The 17,458-nt window shown below is 47.1% G+C and overlaps 1 protein-coding gene across 1 annotated transcript in view; it reads left to right on the forward strand.

Annotated features, from left to right (window-relative positions):
* The window catches only part of LOC119114582 (ras-specific guanine nucleotide-releasing factor 1), a gene marked incomplete at its 3' end in the record, with an annotated part of 98,938 nt that overhangs the window by 60,208 nt on the left and 21,272 nt on the right, over nt 1-17,458 (forward strand). Inside the window, 5 exon segments of the mRNA XM_037238671.1 lie at nt 166-272; nt 3,681-3,828; nt 12,096-12,289; nt 15,162-15,391; nt 16,128-16,157. Coding sequence (XP_037094566.1) covers nt 166-272; nt 3,681-3,828; nt 12,096-12,289; nt 15,162-15,391; nt 16,128-16,157 — 709 coding nt within the window.

Raw genomic sequence — 17,458 nt, forward strand, 5'->3', positions numbered from 1 at the left:
TGCCGCACGACGGCATCCTTCAAGGCAAGCTGCGCCGCATTACATCCTGGGCGGAGGACATCGTGGGGCGCCGCGTCGGCCGTGGCGTGGCGCGCGGCCGTGTTTGGCGGCTGGGGACGCCGTCGGGCCGCGGCGCCTGCTGACGTCACGCACGCTGTGCCGCAGTACTGTCTGTCCATCACGTACCGGCGGGAGAACCAGCGCCAGTACGACCTCCGCGCCAACTCGGAGAACGACTGCAAGGCCTGGATCGACGCCATCAGGCAGGCCAGGTGAGGCAGCCCGGCTGGCACACCTTGGGCTGTGCGCTGAATACCACACCCAGGAAGGAACATTTTCTCCGCAAGAACAAAACGCCTCTTGGAACCTCAAGACGATGCATACTTTGTCGTTTCCGTTGACCTCCCAATGATATTTATTGGATTGAGGTAGTGATATATGTGCAATGAGGCGCATATTCGGTGTTTGTGTTTCAGGTTTTGTAGCTTTTGAGTGTTTCTCCAACGCCCAGGGACCTCACATTCCTTGGATGTTTGCCCCTTGCATGAGTCTCTATGCAGGTTAGAGGAGAACAAAAACGTTTGAACCCCATATTCTTCGAAGGTCCACACCAATAACCTCAAATAACTATGTGATGCAAATAACTACTTACGTTTTTGTTTCAAGCCTCAATACTATTTACTCCAATTTACAACTAAACGTGCGAATTCACAGCTCACCCATAGAGAACTAAAATGGAACAAAATATCTTGCCGTGAAGATCAGCGAATCGCTCAAACGCTTGCCCCACACTTATTGTGTTGCTGACTTGTTAACCCCAAACTTTGAAGCAATTGGCAGGATTTGATACTTCAGTGACAAAGGCACAGCTTAACTGCTATATATTTAATTACATGATTTGTAGTTTTCCGAAAAAGACGGCTTGCTGGATAGAAAATAATCATCCCTTTAAAAGTCATGCCAGTATTTGCACACAAAATGTTGAAATGAATCATATTGCTCAATTCCAAATGTTAGTTGTAATGCATAAATATATAACCAGATAGCTCTCCACATGGTTTCAATCTATTTGTAAGTTAGATGAGTTCATTGCAATACATCAAACACAAAGAAAACGGCGCGACGAACTATACTCAGACTGTAATTGTACGATATTTACGGCATTTCTATTTAGCCTTAAGTTAAAAAGTAACACAATGGTTCCGTATTTCTTAAGAATAAACCATGTCGCAGAATCAAAACCATCATAATCAATATGATCCGCAAGCGTCTCATCCATACAGATAAACATAACCAACATGTCTGAAGTATTTTAAATCACAACTAAAACGTTATCCCTGTGCGACCGTGACTTGTGTGGAGTATGCCCAGCCTTGTTCCATACCCATCGTCACCGTTCAGCCCAATGACACCATACAATAATAGCCTCGCGAAGGGCGCTGACTGCTGGGCCACACCCGGCGGCGCGCGACACTCAGCTGGGCGGGCTCCTTGGGATTCCAGCTTAAGAGTTAGCATAAAACTGACAAAGTATTGGGCCTCCTGAGCTGTTCGATTGATATCGTTTACGAACTTGGATTTAATGGAAGTCAATTTCCTCGGATGACTGTTAGCGGGCTGTGAATCGACGATGTGAGCTATAGCTGCTTCTGTGGGCAGTAACTGCTGTAACCGTGCGCACCTCTACTGTTGCGAATTAAAGAACGTTTGTGATAGGCCCAGTGGTCGGCATGAGCATGTCATGAAGAAATGTACTGGTGCCAGTGAACCAATATGACGCTATGGACCATGTAATACTCCCATTTCCAAAGCCAAAGTGCGCTTCGAAAAGAGACACCCTGATAAACACTAAAAGGTGATAAATAAAAGCCGCAGTTTAACGTTTTGTTGCCTCTGTGGGACAATAGGTTTATTTTCGCGTATATTTTACCTAAACAGAGTGTTTCAAACTTTCGCACCATTTATAACACACACGTTTTGACGCATTAGTGTGTTGCAAACACTACAGAACACACACGCTGGAAAAAGCAAAGCAAATTAAACGTGTCACCTTCATAGTCATGAGCAGGAAGGTTACTAAAAGTTTTCCCGCAGGAGCGGCTACTTCGAATCAAATTAAAAATCATGCGCATCTGATCTAGCAAGAAGTAAGAAGCACAAAAGTCGGGATACTGCTTTTAACGTTCAATGGCTTACGCTGTCGGTGATTCTGGCTAAAGTATTGCAAAACTGTAAATGTTTTTAGTGGATATAGCTGAAAAAGACTGAGCGTGCAACTGAGCAATTTTCCCTGAAAGCAAATATCCCACTTGAGGGCTCAGCGTATCTATTCGTGGCCAGTTTCGCAGCAGGTAACGTTTTTCTCTTCCCCGCCGATTACTGGCGCAGCTATGAGAGGGGCATTGCTGACATCGCTCAGCGGTTTGTTTACTGTATGCCGGTCTGTGCCGCTCAGTTCGCCCCCCGTCCCCATGGTGCTGGTTGCCTAGATCTGACATCAGTCCCACGAAATCTCGCAAAACGGACGGAGCCATGGATGGCGCACGCGAGAGCGCGTGATGACCCGCACAGTTCACCCCCGCTGGTGGCAATACGATCACTCATTTTCTCCTCCGTCACAAAGTGTTGGTCTCGTAGCACGGCGACCCAGGCCGCCGACATCTGGGCCTGTATTTAGCCCGTGTCCTTCAGATTTTTTTTTTGCATTTTGAAAGCCGTGCAATTTCCATGGTACGCTATCGTTACGCTGGTACGTTACGTTGGTGTCGTTTACGTATCGTTACGTTGGTATCGTTTCCATGGTACGTTATGTACACAAGGAAAGCCTCGAGGCCCTGGTTTACTAGCATTATCATTTCAGATTTCTTATTCTCACAGCTAACGACCTTCAATATACCAAGCGACTGGTTAAGCACACGTTATCGAGCAAAGGTTGGTTTTGTCATCAATGAGTGATGTTTCCAGTCGTGTTGGCTTGATAACGTCCTTTACTAAAAGCTCCTGTTGAACCGAAGTCCGATCACAGTGGGCATAAGAGCTCTGATAGAAAGGCTCTGGCTGGCCGGGCCGAGACCTTTGAAGCTATATAATCCGCTTATGAGACGTTAGGACTGAAGGACCTACCGTCTTGGTCGTAACAACATGACTTAAGAGGACAGCCTGCATTGACATCAAATGCAAAGACAATCCTTAACAGCAAGTTAATCAGGATCAGCACAGTCGTTCCCCTTTTAGCTCGTTACATTGATGATTAGGGTTGATTTTATACCAGTCGGTTAGTGTCAGTTTGCGCGTTGGAAACTCAGCTGTGACTTGTGATCTCGTGGTTTCTTTTGCTAATGGCATTTTAACTAGGAGCTATTTTTTGTACGTCACAGAAAGCACACTAGGGTGGAGCTTTATGCACCTGAATTGGGGAATTTCGGAAGACCTGCAAGACCGGGTTTTTAGAGACCAAGCAACACTCAGGGCTGTCCTGTTCATGAAGTGTTTTGCAATAATCTTTTTGCTTATTCATCTTGTGGGATCCGGCATAAACAAGGAGTGTCCAAATGCTCACCCAATGGATTGAGTCACATCAGCATAATTTCTCGCATACGTTGTCGTTTGATATGGCTTGACAACGCGACCCACACCCTTCCGATGGACATGATTATTTACAGCTAATTTTTTCCATTCAGCTTCAACAAGCTCCTGCTGCAGAAGGAGGAGCTTGAACAGAAGCACCTTCACCTGCTACAAATAGTAGAGAGTGAAAAGACAGCTAAGTGGCAGTACACGCAGCAGTGTGAGGAGCTCACCACAGAAATAAAGAAGCTGCGCAACGAGGTGAGGTCTGAGTATGGTCTATTCGTGTGCTCCTCATTTCGAATTTGGCAGGTGGTTTCGTCTTGATGGACCATTAATTCTCAAACTAGGTTTTCCAGACTTCTGATGGTACGTGGTAGCTGATCTTGTGTTAGCGCACGTATAGATACGTATTGATCATGGCTTAAAGGCTTGGCGCAAAAGGACGGAGGTTCGGCAGGCGTTGTTCGGTCCGCGTTGTTCGGCTGGCAGTGTTCGGCCCGCGTTGTTCGGCATGCATGTGTTCGGCGGGTGGTGTTCGGCATGATGTGTTCGGCGGGTGGTGTTAGGCGGGTGGTGTTCGGCGGGCGGTGTTCGGCGGGTGGTGCTCGGCGGGTGGTGTTCGGCGTGCTGTGTTCGGCGGGAGGTGTTCTGCGGGTGATGTTCGGCGGGTGGTGTTCGGCGGGCTGTGTTCGGCGGGAGGTGTTCTGCGGGTGACTTTCAGAGGGTGGTGTTCGGCGGGCGGTGTTCGGCGGGCGGTGTTCGGCAGGCGGAAACATCAGTCCTACTGCGCCCTTTCTCATCTCATGACATTGTAGTAGGCGTCTATGGTCAAGATGCATATTGAAATGCTTGAAATTATTCCTTTGGCTGCCTCGCATACAAGGACGCGTGTGTGTGCTTGTATACCGCGCAACCAAACGACGTGTGTTTTTGACACTTCCTGCGGTTGACCTTAACGAAGAAGACAGAAAAGATTAAACCAGATGAAATAAAAATGGACGTACCAAACAAAACGCCAAGTCATATCATTGCACCGCAAGCCATTCTTCTGAGAGCATATTCAGTTATGTGACCCTCCTTGCTCTGAACTTTGGTAATCTACGAATAGCTGTAATGCCTTTAGCTTAGAAAAGGTGCCTCCCAAAATTTTGAGGGGAAAACACACTCTTGCCTGCCTGCCTGCTGGTAGGGGTGGGGTGGGGGGGGGGGGGGGGGTCAAAAGCCTAGCCCCCCCTGAGAGAGAGCTAGCTGCAAAAAAGAGAGCTTTGGCCTTCTTGGGGGCCTGCTGGGGGGGGGGGGGAGGGGCTGCTGGGGGAGGAGGCCTGCTGGGGGGAGAGGGGGGGGGGGGGGGCAGTTGCTTGCCCCCACCCCTGCGCTTGCCGGCAGGGAGGGGAGCGGGCAGCTGCTCTCTCTCCCTTTGCCCCCTGCTGAGCTGCCCCTGAGGACTGGTAATATTGTACATGGCAGCAAAGACCATCTGGGTTTACCAGGGCATAGGCTAAGTAATTTATGATCACCAAATTGCATTAAAATCAAATTTAACGAAGTTGTAAGCATCATTGTACTATTTCCAGTAGGTTGGCGATCATGAGTCTGCCCATGGCCAGCAGGCTTGTTTTAACAGCTAATGGTTCCACGGCTTATGCGCTGCCGAGATTTGGAGCGCTTCGTGTGAGGCCTGAGTCGACGGATTTCCGCTGCCATGGAACATTTGAGATAACGAGTTCTCATCAAATTAGACTCTTGTATCAATTATGACAGAAGCGGCTTAGTCGTCACGAAACGTACTGAACAGAGTTAGTTGTGACTAGCCAGTATTCATGTTGCCAGCTGACCAATCAGGAAACCGCTGCTATTCTGCTGGCCGATTCGTGTGGTCACTGACCAAGGTCTAGTTTCAATAGCAAAAGTACGGATCTACGCACTTTGGTTTGCATCCTATGACCTTACCATGAATGACCATATCAAATGTGACCATACCAAAAATAACTTGTTTTGACTGGCACAGCCTTGTTATTGATGCCTTCAGGCTCGAAAGATCAGCTCGAGGTGCTCGAGGTCTTACTTTTAAGTGTTGTGTGGAGCACTTATCCTCATCTTTCTCGCTTTGTTTAAATCGATTTAATCCTCGAACTGGTAGGGAGAGGTGGTCGATACGGCCTCCTCGAGGTTTCCTGAAGATGCCTCTCTAACATGTCGTTTTATGAGCCCAAATTTTTAGTAGCCTCTGGGACACTCAGGGCGCGTGTTTTGACCACAAATTGTCAGTAGCATTTCCGGTTTCTGAGAAGTGACGGTTTTAGGAATATTGCACGACGATCCAACGCCGGCGTGGGCGGCGGGCGGGAGCTGGCGACTCCGCAGACTGCGCGGCGGGCCGACACTGTTACATAAACGGAGCCCTACATCATAAATATGCGTTCAAAACACTTTCACCTAGATACCATCATGCTATCATACTCAAATTTGTATGAGGGACATGTCTGTTTATATTTAGGGTCACTTTAGGGTAATATGTGGCAGATATGAGCATAGGCGTAGGAACATTGCGAAATTGGGTTGACCAGAGGATATTGTCCGTACTGAATTCACTTTACAAATTTAGGAAATAACTGAGTGCCATGGCTGCTATGCTAAATATTCACCTACAGTTGTTTCCCCATCCCAAGATTTCTATTCTTTCATTTCAGCATTGTCTTCCCTGAGGAGGCGAAATAACACGAACGGGTGGGCGTTTTGGGTCATTGAGGAGGCACCTGGATCTACAGGTTTCATGCAAAAATATTACCTGGCGTAGTCTGATCAGAATTTTAGATACGAATCACGCATCAGTAACCCATACTGCGCCGGAGTTTCTTGCGCGTAAATTTCGCCGACTGTTTTTCAAAAGATAAGATCTGTCGCAACATTCCAAGTGGAATGAGGTTCGGAAGATTTCAAAACCAACTTCAAAAGCAATGTGACAAAAATCATAAAACCGGAGTTTTCAGTTTAAAAACAAGCCACAAAATTAAGATCCCTCTCTGAGATATTTCTTATCTGAGCCCTGCTCCCGTCCACCGTCGGCGGCCACTGCCCAAGTCCGGTTATCCATCGCATGACTGTTCACCAATCGTATGACTGCTTTGCTGTACGTTTATGGATCACCATCACTTCTTCCTGGTGTGTAAAGCTATATCCATCAGACACCTGCTACAAGACAGATCTATTTCTGGATTGTCTTCTCTTACATGCTGTGAAGCAAGAAATAAGCTTTCGGGAAGCTGCCTGCCTTAGGCATGAATTGGGCCACCCGACATTCGTTTGCACCCTTTCAACATAGCCGAGTTAACTACTTTAGGATGCGGGCAAGAGCATAGCCAGAGCCTCTCCATGGGGTACACAGGGTTGACAAGGGCCGCCTGCTGGTAAAGGCCCCTCCCCCCATAATACCGCCGAATATAGCTCATTTGTTAACGAGGGGTAAGGTGCCGTTTGCATTATTGTTATTTTGATCTTGCAACCGGAACAGAAACAAAAACCAGAAGCTACCGCAAAATCAGTTCTGTTTGTATTTTAAATTCTGCTGAAATGAGGCGTTGAGCGACTGCGTGGATTAAACACCGGCGCTCTTTATTTTACAATCGCTTAGTGTACTCCTTCTAAACCGATAGAACTCAGAAGACTCGCCAGATTTTTCTGTGTTCTTCAGAGACATTGAGAACTTCCTGAATGTAGGTTGTAGATCAATATAAGGTCAGATTTTGCATTGACAAAGCTGACCCATGTCTGGCTTAAAATTTTCAACATTCAGTCAGAATCGATTACTGAGAACTATCATGTAACTTAATTTTGAACATGCACGCTCGCAAATCTTAGAAACAACCCCGACGCCCGGCGTTGCAGTCTCCACCGGCCGCAAGGCGTCGGCTCGTGGCTGACATGAAGCGGTGGTCAACGAGCGCATGAAACAGCTGGCGCATCTGAAAGAAGTAATTTTGAACGCCTTAGCATATCATCTGTTACGTTTGGAAAGAAGTATGGGCGTGAATTCTGCCTATGTGACTTTTAGATTGATGACAAGGACGGATTAGCCTGCAATGTTCGACTTTCAGGAACATTTATTTTGACCTGGTAACGTGGGATCAACTATTTACCCAGCAGTGTAAAACGCAGCATAAAATAACACAAGTCGCGGTATCCCACTGATGCCAATTCACTAGTTATTCCCACAAGACTACCTCTTTCTTAGGTTAGACACGACGAGGGGGAGGCCATCGACCTCTTCCCCTATCGGCCCGCGTTATGAGAAGCCGTGAACCTTGGCGAGGGTTAAATGCATCCCAAAATTACTAGAGGAAATTCCGATATCTTAAGATCTTGGTAAATTTGCGAAGGCGTAGTGGGTGTTGGAAAATTTCTCAAGACCTTGTTAAATGGCGCGTTAGACAGATTTATATATTTGGGGGGTTATTTATGTATCACAATTCCACCGGACGTAACGCCGCTTTTCAAAATCAGACCCATCATTTTGAGTGGTCGAGTGCGGGAACCGCTAGAGACCGCTAAGCATTAAGAACCATGGTGTGATAAACCGCTAACAACCAGGAACCACGATTTGAGGTGTCATGCAATAGAAGGAATTTACGTGTGATTTGAAAAATGGCAATCACTCATGTTATCAATTAAGCGCAACTAACAGTCTAAAATCGCGGCCGAAGAATTACGGAGTGGATTATCGTACCCCGCATCCATGGTATGAACAATTAATCATGCATTATTTCAACTGCCCTCCCACTTCACCAGTGTAAAAAGATTAGCACCTATAAAACACCATGTCGTTGCCGAAAACCAGGCCCATAGACCTCTTACCTTAAGTAGTTTGTGTGATGTTGGAAAGATGCCAACTGTTTTTGAACCTAAAATGTGTAAGCGCGGTACTAACTGTAGCTTTTTCTAACGTACAAGCAAGAGCTCTGCTGGTGCTTTCCTATTTGCTTCCATAAGTTGCTATGCCAAAACCGCATCTTACAGGATGCTTACAGTGTTGCATTCTTCCCTAGCACCACTTTATAGCACCGAGTTATGCTCTAAGCGCCGCATGCTTGCAGCTAGCTCACCCCAATTGTAGCACTCGACCGGAAAATTTAGCATCAGTGGGGTACTACCGGACACGGCAGGGTGTTTTAAGGAACACATTGCAAAGTCAATAAACGTCATGACACTGCGACTGAACCGTGAACATCCACGCCAAGGATTGTGCTATCTTAATGTGATACGCGCCGCACCAACAGTCCAGTATTTGCCACTCATTCCGACGAAAATCAGTCCTAATTTTCAGCGAGCGTATGATGAACTATCACAGGCGACTTTTGCGTGGTATGGTTCTGAATAGGCCTACGCACAGAGCGCAGCAAAACGAAACGAAACATTGGTGCACATGCACAGTAGCCTCAAGTACCGCGGCGCGACGGACCAACTGCTGTCACTTCAGCAGCGCCAGGAACACGTCCCGACCACACCCGGTGACACGGTCACCACGCGGGGGCGTGGGCCCGGCGGGGGCGGCAGCAGCCAGCCCGGCGGTCCATCCATCGTGCTGCCGACGCCGGCGGCGGCCGCGCAGGCACCGCCGCTCTACTTGTCTGTGTCGGCCTCAGTGTCGGTGACACCTGGCCGTCACGTAGAGTGGTGACGCCCGTCCGTCACGCAGCACACCACGCTTATCGCACGCTTGGCTTCGGCGCCTCTTGTCGAGACTTGAACACGTTGTGGGGCACGCGAGATCTGTCATCGATGCTCGGCATATGGCGTTGCACGTAGACCATTAAGGGGTTTGCTCTTTGCGTGAGCGCCATGTTACATGCCGAGTATGATAACGCTGGGCACATAATCCGCCCCCCCCCCCCCCGCATGGATCCTATCTCTGCACCGGGCACTCCGTCAGCCACCACCTTGCCCCCCCCCCCTCCCCCCATGTACAGAGCTTGAAGAAAGCTCTGTGTTGATGACAGACTTCGGATCAGCCCCCAAAAGTCTGATCATCTGAGGGACGGTCTTATCTGTATGTATGGAACCAATAGCCACCAAAAATATCGATATGGTACTAATAGAATGTTGCGTCTGTACGACTATTCAGAGACTTAATGTGATATAATTCCTTTATAAAGGCGCTCCATTTTTGGTGTGCGTATTGCTGAAATGACTTGTGACAGCAAATTGCCAGAATTTATTAGGGACCCACATACGTGCCATGTCATTGCAGAAGTTTTACGCCCACAAGTGTCCAACTGTAGTTCGCAAGATATGGCCTTAACGGCGCAACCGATATGGCGCATATGACCGCGTACCATCGTCGTCTTCGTGAACTATAGGAAGAAGCTTCAGCTCGAGCACTCTTATCTGACCCGGCCAGACCTGACGGAAGTGTGTGTACGTTTGGTGTATGGAGTGGGGATGGGGGTGTGGATGTGGAGGTGGGGGTGTGTACAGGAGTACGTACAAGCGTGAGATAATGAACGTGCGTGCGCGTGTGCGTGTGCGTACGCGTGTGCGTGTACATGCGTGTGCGTGTGCATGCGTGTGCGTGTACGTGTGCGTGTGCGTTTGTGTGAGCGCGTACGCGTGTGTGTTTGTGTGGGTGTACCTGTACCTGTAACTGTACCTGTACCTGTTTGCGTTTTGAGGCGAATGGTGAAGAGTACACCCGAACCGCTCAGCGCAGCATCGCTGAAAGCTCATCTTTCAGCCACTAGGCAGTCTTGGATAGCCGAGTTTCACGCGGACACTTAGGCCGGACAAGGATTCGGCGTGTGACAACGTAACTTAACCATACGTTAAATCATTGTTTTCATAGCATGGCAGCCAACCGCTGCGGCCAGTAGATCGATCAGCGGCAGGCTGTCCGGCCGGCTGGCCGGTGACTGTTCCCGTACTGAACAACTCCCTCGATAATAGTGGATAGAACAAACCAATGTTTGGTCGAAGCAGTGTTGATACCGATTTTCAAAGAACCGGGTAGAAAACAACCACGGAAATATCCATTCAAAGCGAAATTTAGGCCGTTGAGACGTTTGAGTACGTGGGCTTGACACGACTGCCTTATTTACATGTGTGTAGCGTGTGCAGGTGAATTTCGGGCCGACAGGTGGCACTGCCCCTTTAAACGACTCGTCATCATGCGTATGGCGCTCTCTTCCGACCACAGCAACCGCTTGGCAGATCTACCGCTGGGAGTCGTGGGAACTAGAGCACCTCACGAACTGATTTCCAAGGCCCGGTCCTGTCCGGTCCGACTAGTTCAGATTCCATCTGGCCGTCGATCTTGTTTACCAAATGTGAAAATATCATCCGGTCCGATCTGGTCCGGCTAGTTCAGATTCCATCTGGCCGCCAATCTTGTTTATCAGATGAGTAAATATCATCCGGTCCGATCTGGTCCGGCTAGTCCAGATTCCATGTGGCCGCCAATCTTGCTTACCAAATGTGTAAATATCATCCGGTCCGATCTGGTCCGGCTAGTTCAGATTGCATGTGGCCGCCAATCTTGTTTACCAAATGTGTAAATATCATCCGGTGCGATCTGGTCCGGCTAGTCCAGATTGCATGTGGCCGCCAATCTTGTTTACCAAATGTGTAAATATCATCCGGTCCGATCTGGTCCGGCTAGTCCAGATTGCATGTGGCCGCCAATCTTGTTTACCAAATGTGTAAATATCATCCGGTCCGATCTGGTCCGGCTAGTCCAGATGGCATGTGGCCGCCAATCTTGTTTACCAAATGTGTAAATATCATGCCATCCGGCCCAGCTTACATTGAAATTAGCCGGACGAAACCGTGGCAATCTGATTCAGCATTTAAGGCTTCCAACGTGTTAACGGCAAAATGGTACAAATAAGTATCTTAAATGGTGCATTGTTCATTTATTTTCACTGGAAAATGTGCAAGCAGGTGGCATCAGTAGGAGGCTGCGTACACAACCAACTTAGATTACATTCTTGGTCTTAGAAATGCATTTGTGCATGACGATGACAACCTTGCTAATGGTAATAATAATCGTATCCGAGCTATTTTGGTCATAATTCCATGTCTTCCACCACACTAGAGGAGACACATTCACTGCTGAGACCATTATATCCTGCCAGGTTACCGGTTGCATCAAAATTGTACTCCGCACGGTGTCTGGCCATTTGATCATGCACCTTTTGGATATTGTTCATTTAGACGCTGAATATATAGACCAGGAAAACGACCAGCATAGCAACAGTTTGTCCCTGACATGTTCCTCGCAGGACTTCTGTCAAATGAGAGTAATTTAGTCTCTTTTGAAGCTAGCTTTCAAATGTTACGTAATTACTTAATTTGCAAAGGTTTGAAAACAAAAATAGTTAGAACCATCAAAAAGCTTAAACCTATCCTGCATCCGAAATGCTCCGATGTTGGAACACTGCAGAACTCGACATGTAAGAAACAGAAAGGCTCTGAAAGCTCTCTGAACCTGCCATATACCGCTCAAAGTTGTCCAACGTTGCTGGTCATTCTTTCAGCTTTGCACGCTGAAGAAGGACTGGCGGTTTCTTCCGCATCAGCAGTCAGAAGAAAGCGAAGAGTCTGACGAGATCAAGAAGATTAAGAAGGTCCAAAGCTTTTTCCGCGGCTGGCTGTGTCGCCGTCGCTGGAAGCAGATTGTCGAGGAATATATCAAGTCACCACATGCCGAGAGCATGCGTAAGCGAAACAGGTACGATTCGGTCCAAATCGCTCCTTCAAAAGGAACGACGTTTATCTCCGGGGACTAACCCCACACGAGCAAGGTAAGGAACAACAGGAATCCGTCACAGAGCAAGTTGCCTGAGAAAAAACTTCACGCCATTCGGAACAAAAATAAGTTGGAAAAGGGATAGGAATGATGGGACCGCATCTCACGCACTGGGTGCCGCCAAGTGGGCATTTTGTTAAATAAAGTCCAGTGCAAATGCTATTACGTGCAGAATTACTTTGGTCAACGCACCGTTTTTGAGAGAGAATCGGAGTAGAATGATATTTGATTTAGCGATGCTTGTACCGCAGTCACCACAGCCAGCCTCAGCCATTTCAACACCTCGTGCAGCGTGGGGGGCGAACCTCTGCAGTTTGCACTCCAGGCGTAGCAAAGCAGAGATCTAAAATCGCCACAGTCGTCCAGAGCGTGATCAACAAGCTAAATCCACTTTATTGTAAGATAATCTCATGTAGTACCAAGTCTGATCCGGCAGCTTTAATCACATTATTGCCGTCTCTGCATGCCGCCTTCATGCGGACAGGCACTTTTGGCAGTTATTCAGAACCCGGGTAGCGTGAAATTGGAGCTACTCCGATGAAAAGGGAGAGGAGGATAGGTTACACATGCGATTGTGTTTGATCTCCCGAGTACCGAGTTATCGAACGAAGGAACGAGATAGAACTTCGCCTATTTTGCTCAGTATGCGTATTTAGGACATGAGGGCATTGTTAAAAGCCTTTTATTTCATATAATTAGGCAATGAGAAACGGTTCGCGCGTTCTAAGATACTTGTCTGCCAAAACCCGATTGAGTGTGAATTGAAAAGCAAAACTATTTTACATTTGCAGGTGCCGAAATATGTTGACTCCGGGAGGCAAACCGTTTATTGTTCGACCAGTCGTGAATAATGCGCGTTGTGTGCTTCGACGAAAAAGTGACTATATTTAAACATTGAGCAGTGGTAATGGTGTAGCATTAACCGCCAGAAAACTTCGAAAAGCTTCGTCCATTAAGACCATTCTGTCACTACGCATCAGCGAGGCAGACAAGGAGTTTGCTGAACGTTTCAGTTAAAGATGTGCAAAGCCAGAAGAGATAAGGAATAGTTGTCCATTCCCACCGTTGAATTTGTCGGCTGCGATTGAAGCTCCGCTATAAGATGTCTTTTACTGACTGAGACAGACTTGATACATCAGTGCGCTATGGTTAGAGTGATAATGGCGCATTAATCGCACAGACGCTGTAAAGACGGACGAAACCAGGGGCAAATTCGCAGCACAGATTTACAGCGTGTTCGTTCCAGCGGGACGTTTTAGAGCCAACATTGGGCTGCCGGCTAACGCAGCCTCGCCGGCCGCCTGTGCCGAGTGTGGATGGGCTGTCCGAGCCCTCTAACCGGAACTCTTACATGACCACCGAAGGTCCTTGATCCAACAGTTCGTAAATCCTAGTACATTCTGCGTTCAGCCTTGGCTGCTGATAGATATCGGGTGTGAAATAGAACAGCTCTGCCGCTGTCACCAACTGTTTTTTTTTGCACATTGCAAGTTAGGTCATCAAATGCAAGCGTTTGTGAACCTAAGAACATACACACACCAGGAAAGACGCTCCGAGAAAGCTGGCATGGACAAGGAGCTGAAATGAACCTTAATGCGACTACTGCACTGTTCACCGATGGGGAGCAAAAAGGCACGCATTGAGACGGCTGGTTAAAAGTTATGATTTAAGGAAACGCTTTGATGTACTTACCGAACCACGTGATGGAGGAGGCGCTAGAATGATGCCAGATGTTTGACACAGGTTGATATGCTAAGTAGCGTACAGATATGCATTTCGTTTGTTTGTCACGATGAATTTCAAAAATACTGAGAACTTCAAAATTGTTGCTTGATGACACGTCGGTCGCTCTTTGCTAAAAAGCTCTGCGTTGCGATCAGCTAGAAGCTAGTATGAATGTTTAGACGTTTTCTGAAATGTCTTTGTTCCATAGCCTAGTAGCACGAGGTTATTGCTCAGGCAGCTTGTTCTGAGTGAAAACAATCCCGATACGCCACATTGATTCGGCATGAACGAACTCCTGCAGTTACCTGATAAGCCATGGTGAATTCCCCAGCGAAGGTATTTGAACTTATGATATGCTCTGCAATGAAGGGTCACAATACTTGAATAGAAGACTAAAGCCTGAGCTAAGTGCTCAAGCTATAAAGGACAGCCCGACACTGGTGCAGCGCTTTGTCTAAGCCCCGGTGCCTGGCATGCAAAGTTGATGATGAAAAAAGCAAAAAGCAAAGCAAAAATGATGCGGGTCAGGTTCCTTTGACACTGGGCTGCTTACTGCTCATGATCCCGCCAGGAATATATGTCACCGAATTAGGCATACCCACCACGTTTGTACCCTGGGAGCATTCCAGCGACTAAGAACCTGATGAAGCGATGAGTTACCTCTCAAATAAATGAGACGTGTGATGCTTGTTTTGGGTCGTGCGATGAAGCGGGTGATCTTCTAGGGAGGTTTCACTTTAGGTGTTCAAGTTAATCGTTGGGTGTACTTGTCCTCACCCACGAACTATGCCAATGGTGCCAGTATGCAACACATGGATGCGTCACGTTTTCAGCAGGGTAAGATATATTTTATCATCTCGTGAGTTGTTTTGCAATTGTTTGAATGGTATGACGCCTCTGCATTCGGCAGAGCAGGCAAGCCGAAAAAAACAACCAGGAGTGGGTTTCGAATCCACTGTAGATATGTCCGAGAAAAACGAAAACTTGTAATGTTGCTGAGCTGCCATGATGGCTCCAGAAAAAAACGGTGGCTGAATGCTGAAAATAACCCCTTGTCGCACTGTTCCAGTCTCGTGTTTCGAATGGTGGAGGCAGAAGAGGAGTACGTGGAGCAGCTCAACATCCTAGTGACGGGCTTTTTAAGGCCATTCAAAATGGCGGCCTCTTCAAAAATGCCGCCGTGTAGCCACGAAGATGTCAATTCGATATTCCTTAACTCGGAGACACTGTTATTTTTGCACCAAATATTTTTGAAGGGCCTTTCCGCCCGAATGGAAAGCTGGCCGACATTGGTGCTGGGTAAGTGCAAAGCCAACGAATGGCTTCGATATATCTGTCCTCTCTTTTTGTCTTGCTTCGTATGTAATCTGTATGGGCCATAAAGGAAGCGGCATTTTTCTATAAATATACGGCATGAGCATGGGAAATTTACGATACTCATTTGTTAATCCTACAGGGCAAAGAACTCTTACTTGAGAGCGTTCTTTTGCCACGAGTCTGCATTCCTGTTCTTTTCTATTTGTGTGTGTTTGTGTGTATGTATGTGTGTATGTGTGTGTGTGTGTGCGTATGTGTGTGTGTGTGTGTATGTGTGTGTGTATGTGTGTGTGCGTGTGTGTGTGTATGCGTGTGTGTGTGTGTGTGTGTCAATGAATATCGGTTGGCCGCATTCTGCTCGTAACCATAAGCAAGAAGTAAGCTATACTGCTAATACACCGATTCCAGATTAGCTAATTTATCCGTGAAGATGTCATGTCTCATAGAAAGTGCGCAAATCATGATGCAGAATGCGGTTTTACCGATAAACAACTCTACGGAATGAATGGGCAAGAAGACATCTCGATTGGTAAAGTTTTATGTTTCATAGCTTCGGCATTGCTTTCTGGAGTTTTCCAAGGTGCTTTAGCGCTGGGTGTAGGGTATCCATAAGCATTGGCTTTGCTGCTCCGTAGTTTAACTGGCCCCCAAGTCAGCTAGTCAAAGGTGTCGCGGGTGGACTGACACCTGCCTTACACGGGTCTTACCTGTTTTGCAGATAACTACCGGCCTATATGTGCTCCATTAGGTATGTTGTGTATAGTTGCTAAGTCTTGTCAATGTCGTGGTGCCACTTAGTAAACTGCAGTCTAGTTGCTCGTGTCCTTAATTGCATACTGATCTTTTGACAAGGAGTTGGGCCAGTCATGACAAGCACACCAAATCTCCCGATTGGCTCGGCCTGTCAAACGTTCGGAGAGGAGGTGAATGCAGGTGATATTTTAGAGAACAGGTGCGTAGAACTGTGCTGGCTGGTTCTACAATCGCATCATGCAAACAGTTGATTAAATTCCTCTCAAAATATTACACTTGCTGTTCACTCCGAAGACTCCGAATTTTACGCTGTTGCATCATTGCACCATTTTGAGGTTTATGCAACGAAAAACATTTCATGCATGTCTGTCTGTCACTGCCGATATTTTGTAATTGTTGAGACCTATTTCAAGAAGTAGTGCCACGACGTCTCGTCTGTTGAGAATCTTGGCACATCTTTGGGTGCATGCGTACGAAATTCGCTTCGGTTTAAAATGTTAGAAGGTTTCTGTGCTGCACCAGGAATGAACAACGCTACGTAGCATCACAAAGTCTTGGTTTGATCACCTCAGTTCACCCATCCGTAATCACTGGCAAGCGAGGAGGCAATGGCGCACACCACCATAGAAATCAAATACATTTGCGTAGTGCGTGAGTATCAGCACCAATAGCACAATGTGGCATGGGTTAGTAGTAGAACTGTAACCTTATTTGACACGTTATGATGTTAAATTGCAATACGGTAGCCTCTTGACTTCATTCTCAACATAAATGGAATACACCAGTTGCAAAACTTACTCAGGACTTGTCACTCGTTGACTCATGCAAACTTTTGTACTACATCTGCTTTCGAGGCTGACACGAATACTGTACCGTAATCTTAACAGCACAGCCTCAGAGAGGTTTGATATGGGATGTTCATTTGCCTAATTCTACAGATATGGCTATATCTGCTGACGGATGCTCGAATGTTTTTCACAAGTGGCCTCCGCTGTTACATGCTTTTACCACTCCAAATGCTATTCATCACACCCGATGAAACGTGGACCTAAAGTCGCGGCAATGGCAGCGATCACGTTACACACAAGCTCAGACGTAAAGTTGAGGGTGTGTTTTGCCGTTCATGGCTACAATTGTGCCTGATATTTTCAGATGGTCTACTTAACTTGCAAAGTACCAAGTGATATGCAAAAGCATCGAGGTCTTTCTTTTGACTGCACAACTTTTGAACGAGCTCTCAAGCTTTGATATTTCAGGTATCTGTTACATTTTAGCCTTATGGTAGGCTAGGATGGG

This window comes from Pollicipes pollicipes, unplaced genomic scaffold (assembly GCF_011947565.3).
Source record: "Pollicipes pollicipes isolate AB1234 unplaced genomic scaffold, Ppol_2.1 Scaffold_266;HRSCAF=296_pilon_pilon_pilon, whole genome shotgun sequence".
In the NCBI taxonomy this organism is placed as follows: domain Eukaryota; kingdom Metazoa; phylum Arthropoda; class Thecostraca; order Pollicipedomorpha; family Pollicipedidae; genus Pollicipes; species Pollicipes pollicipes.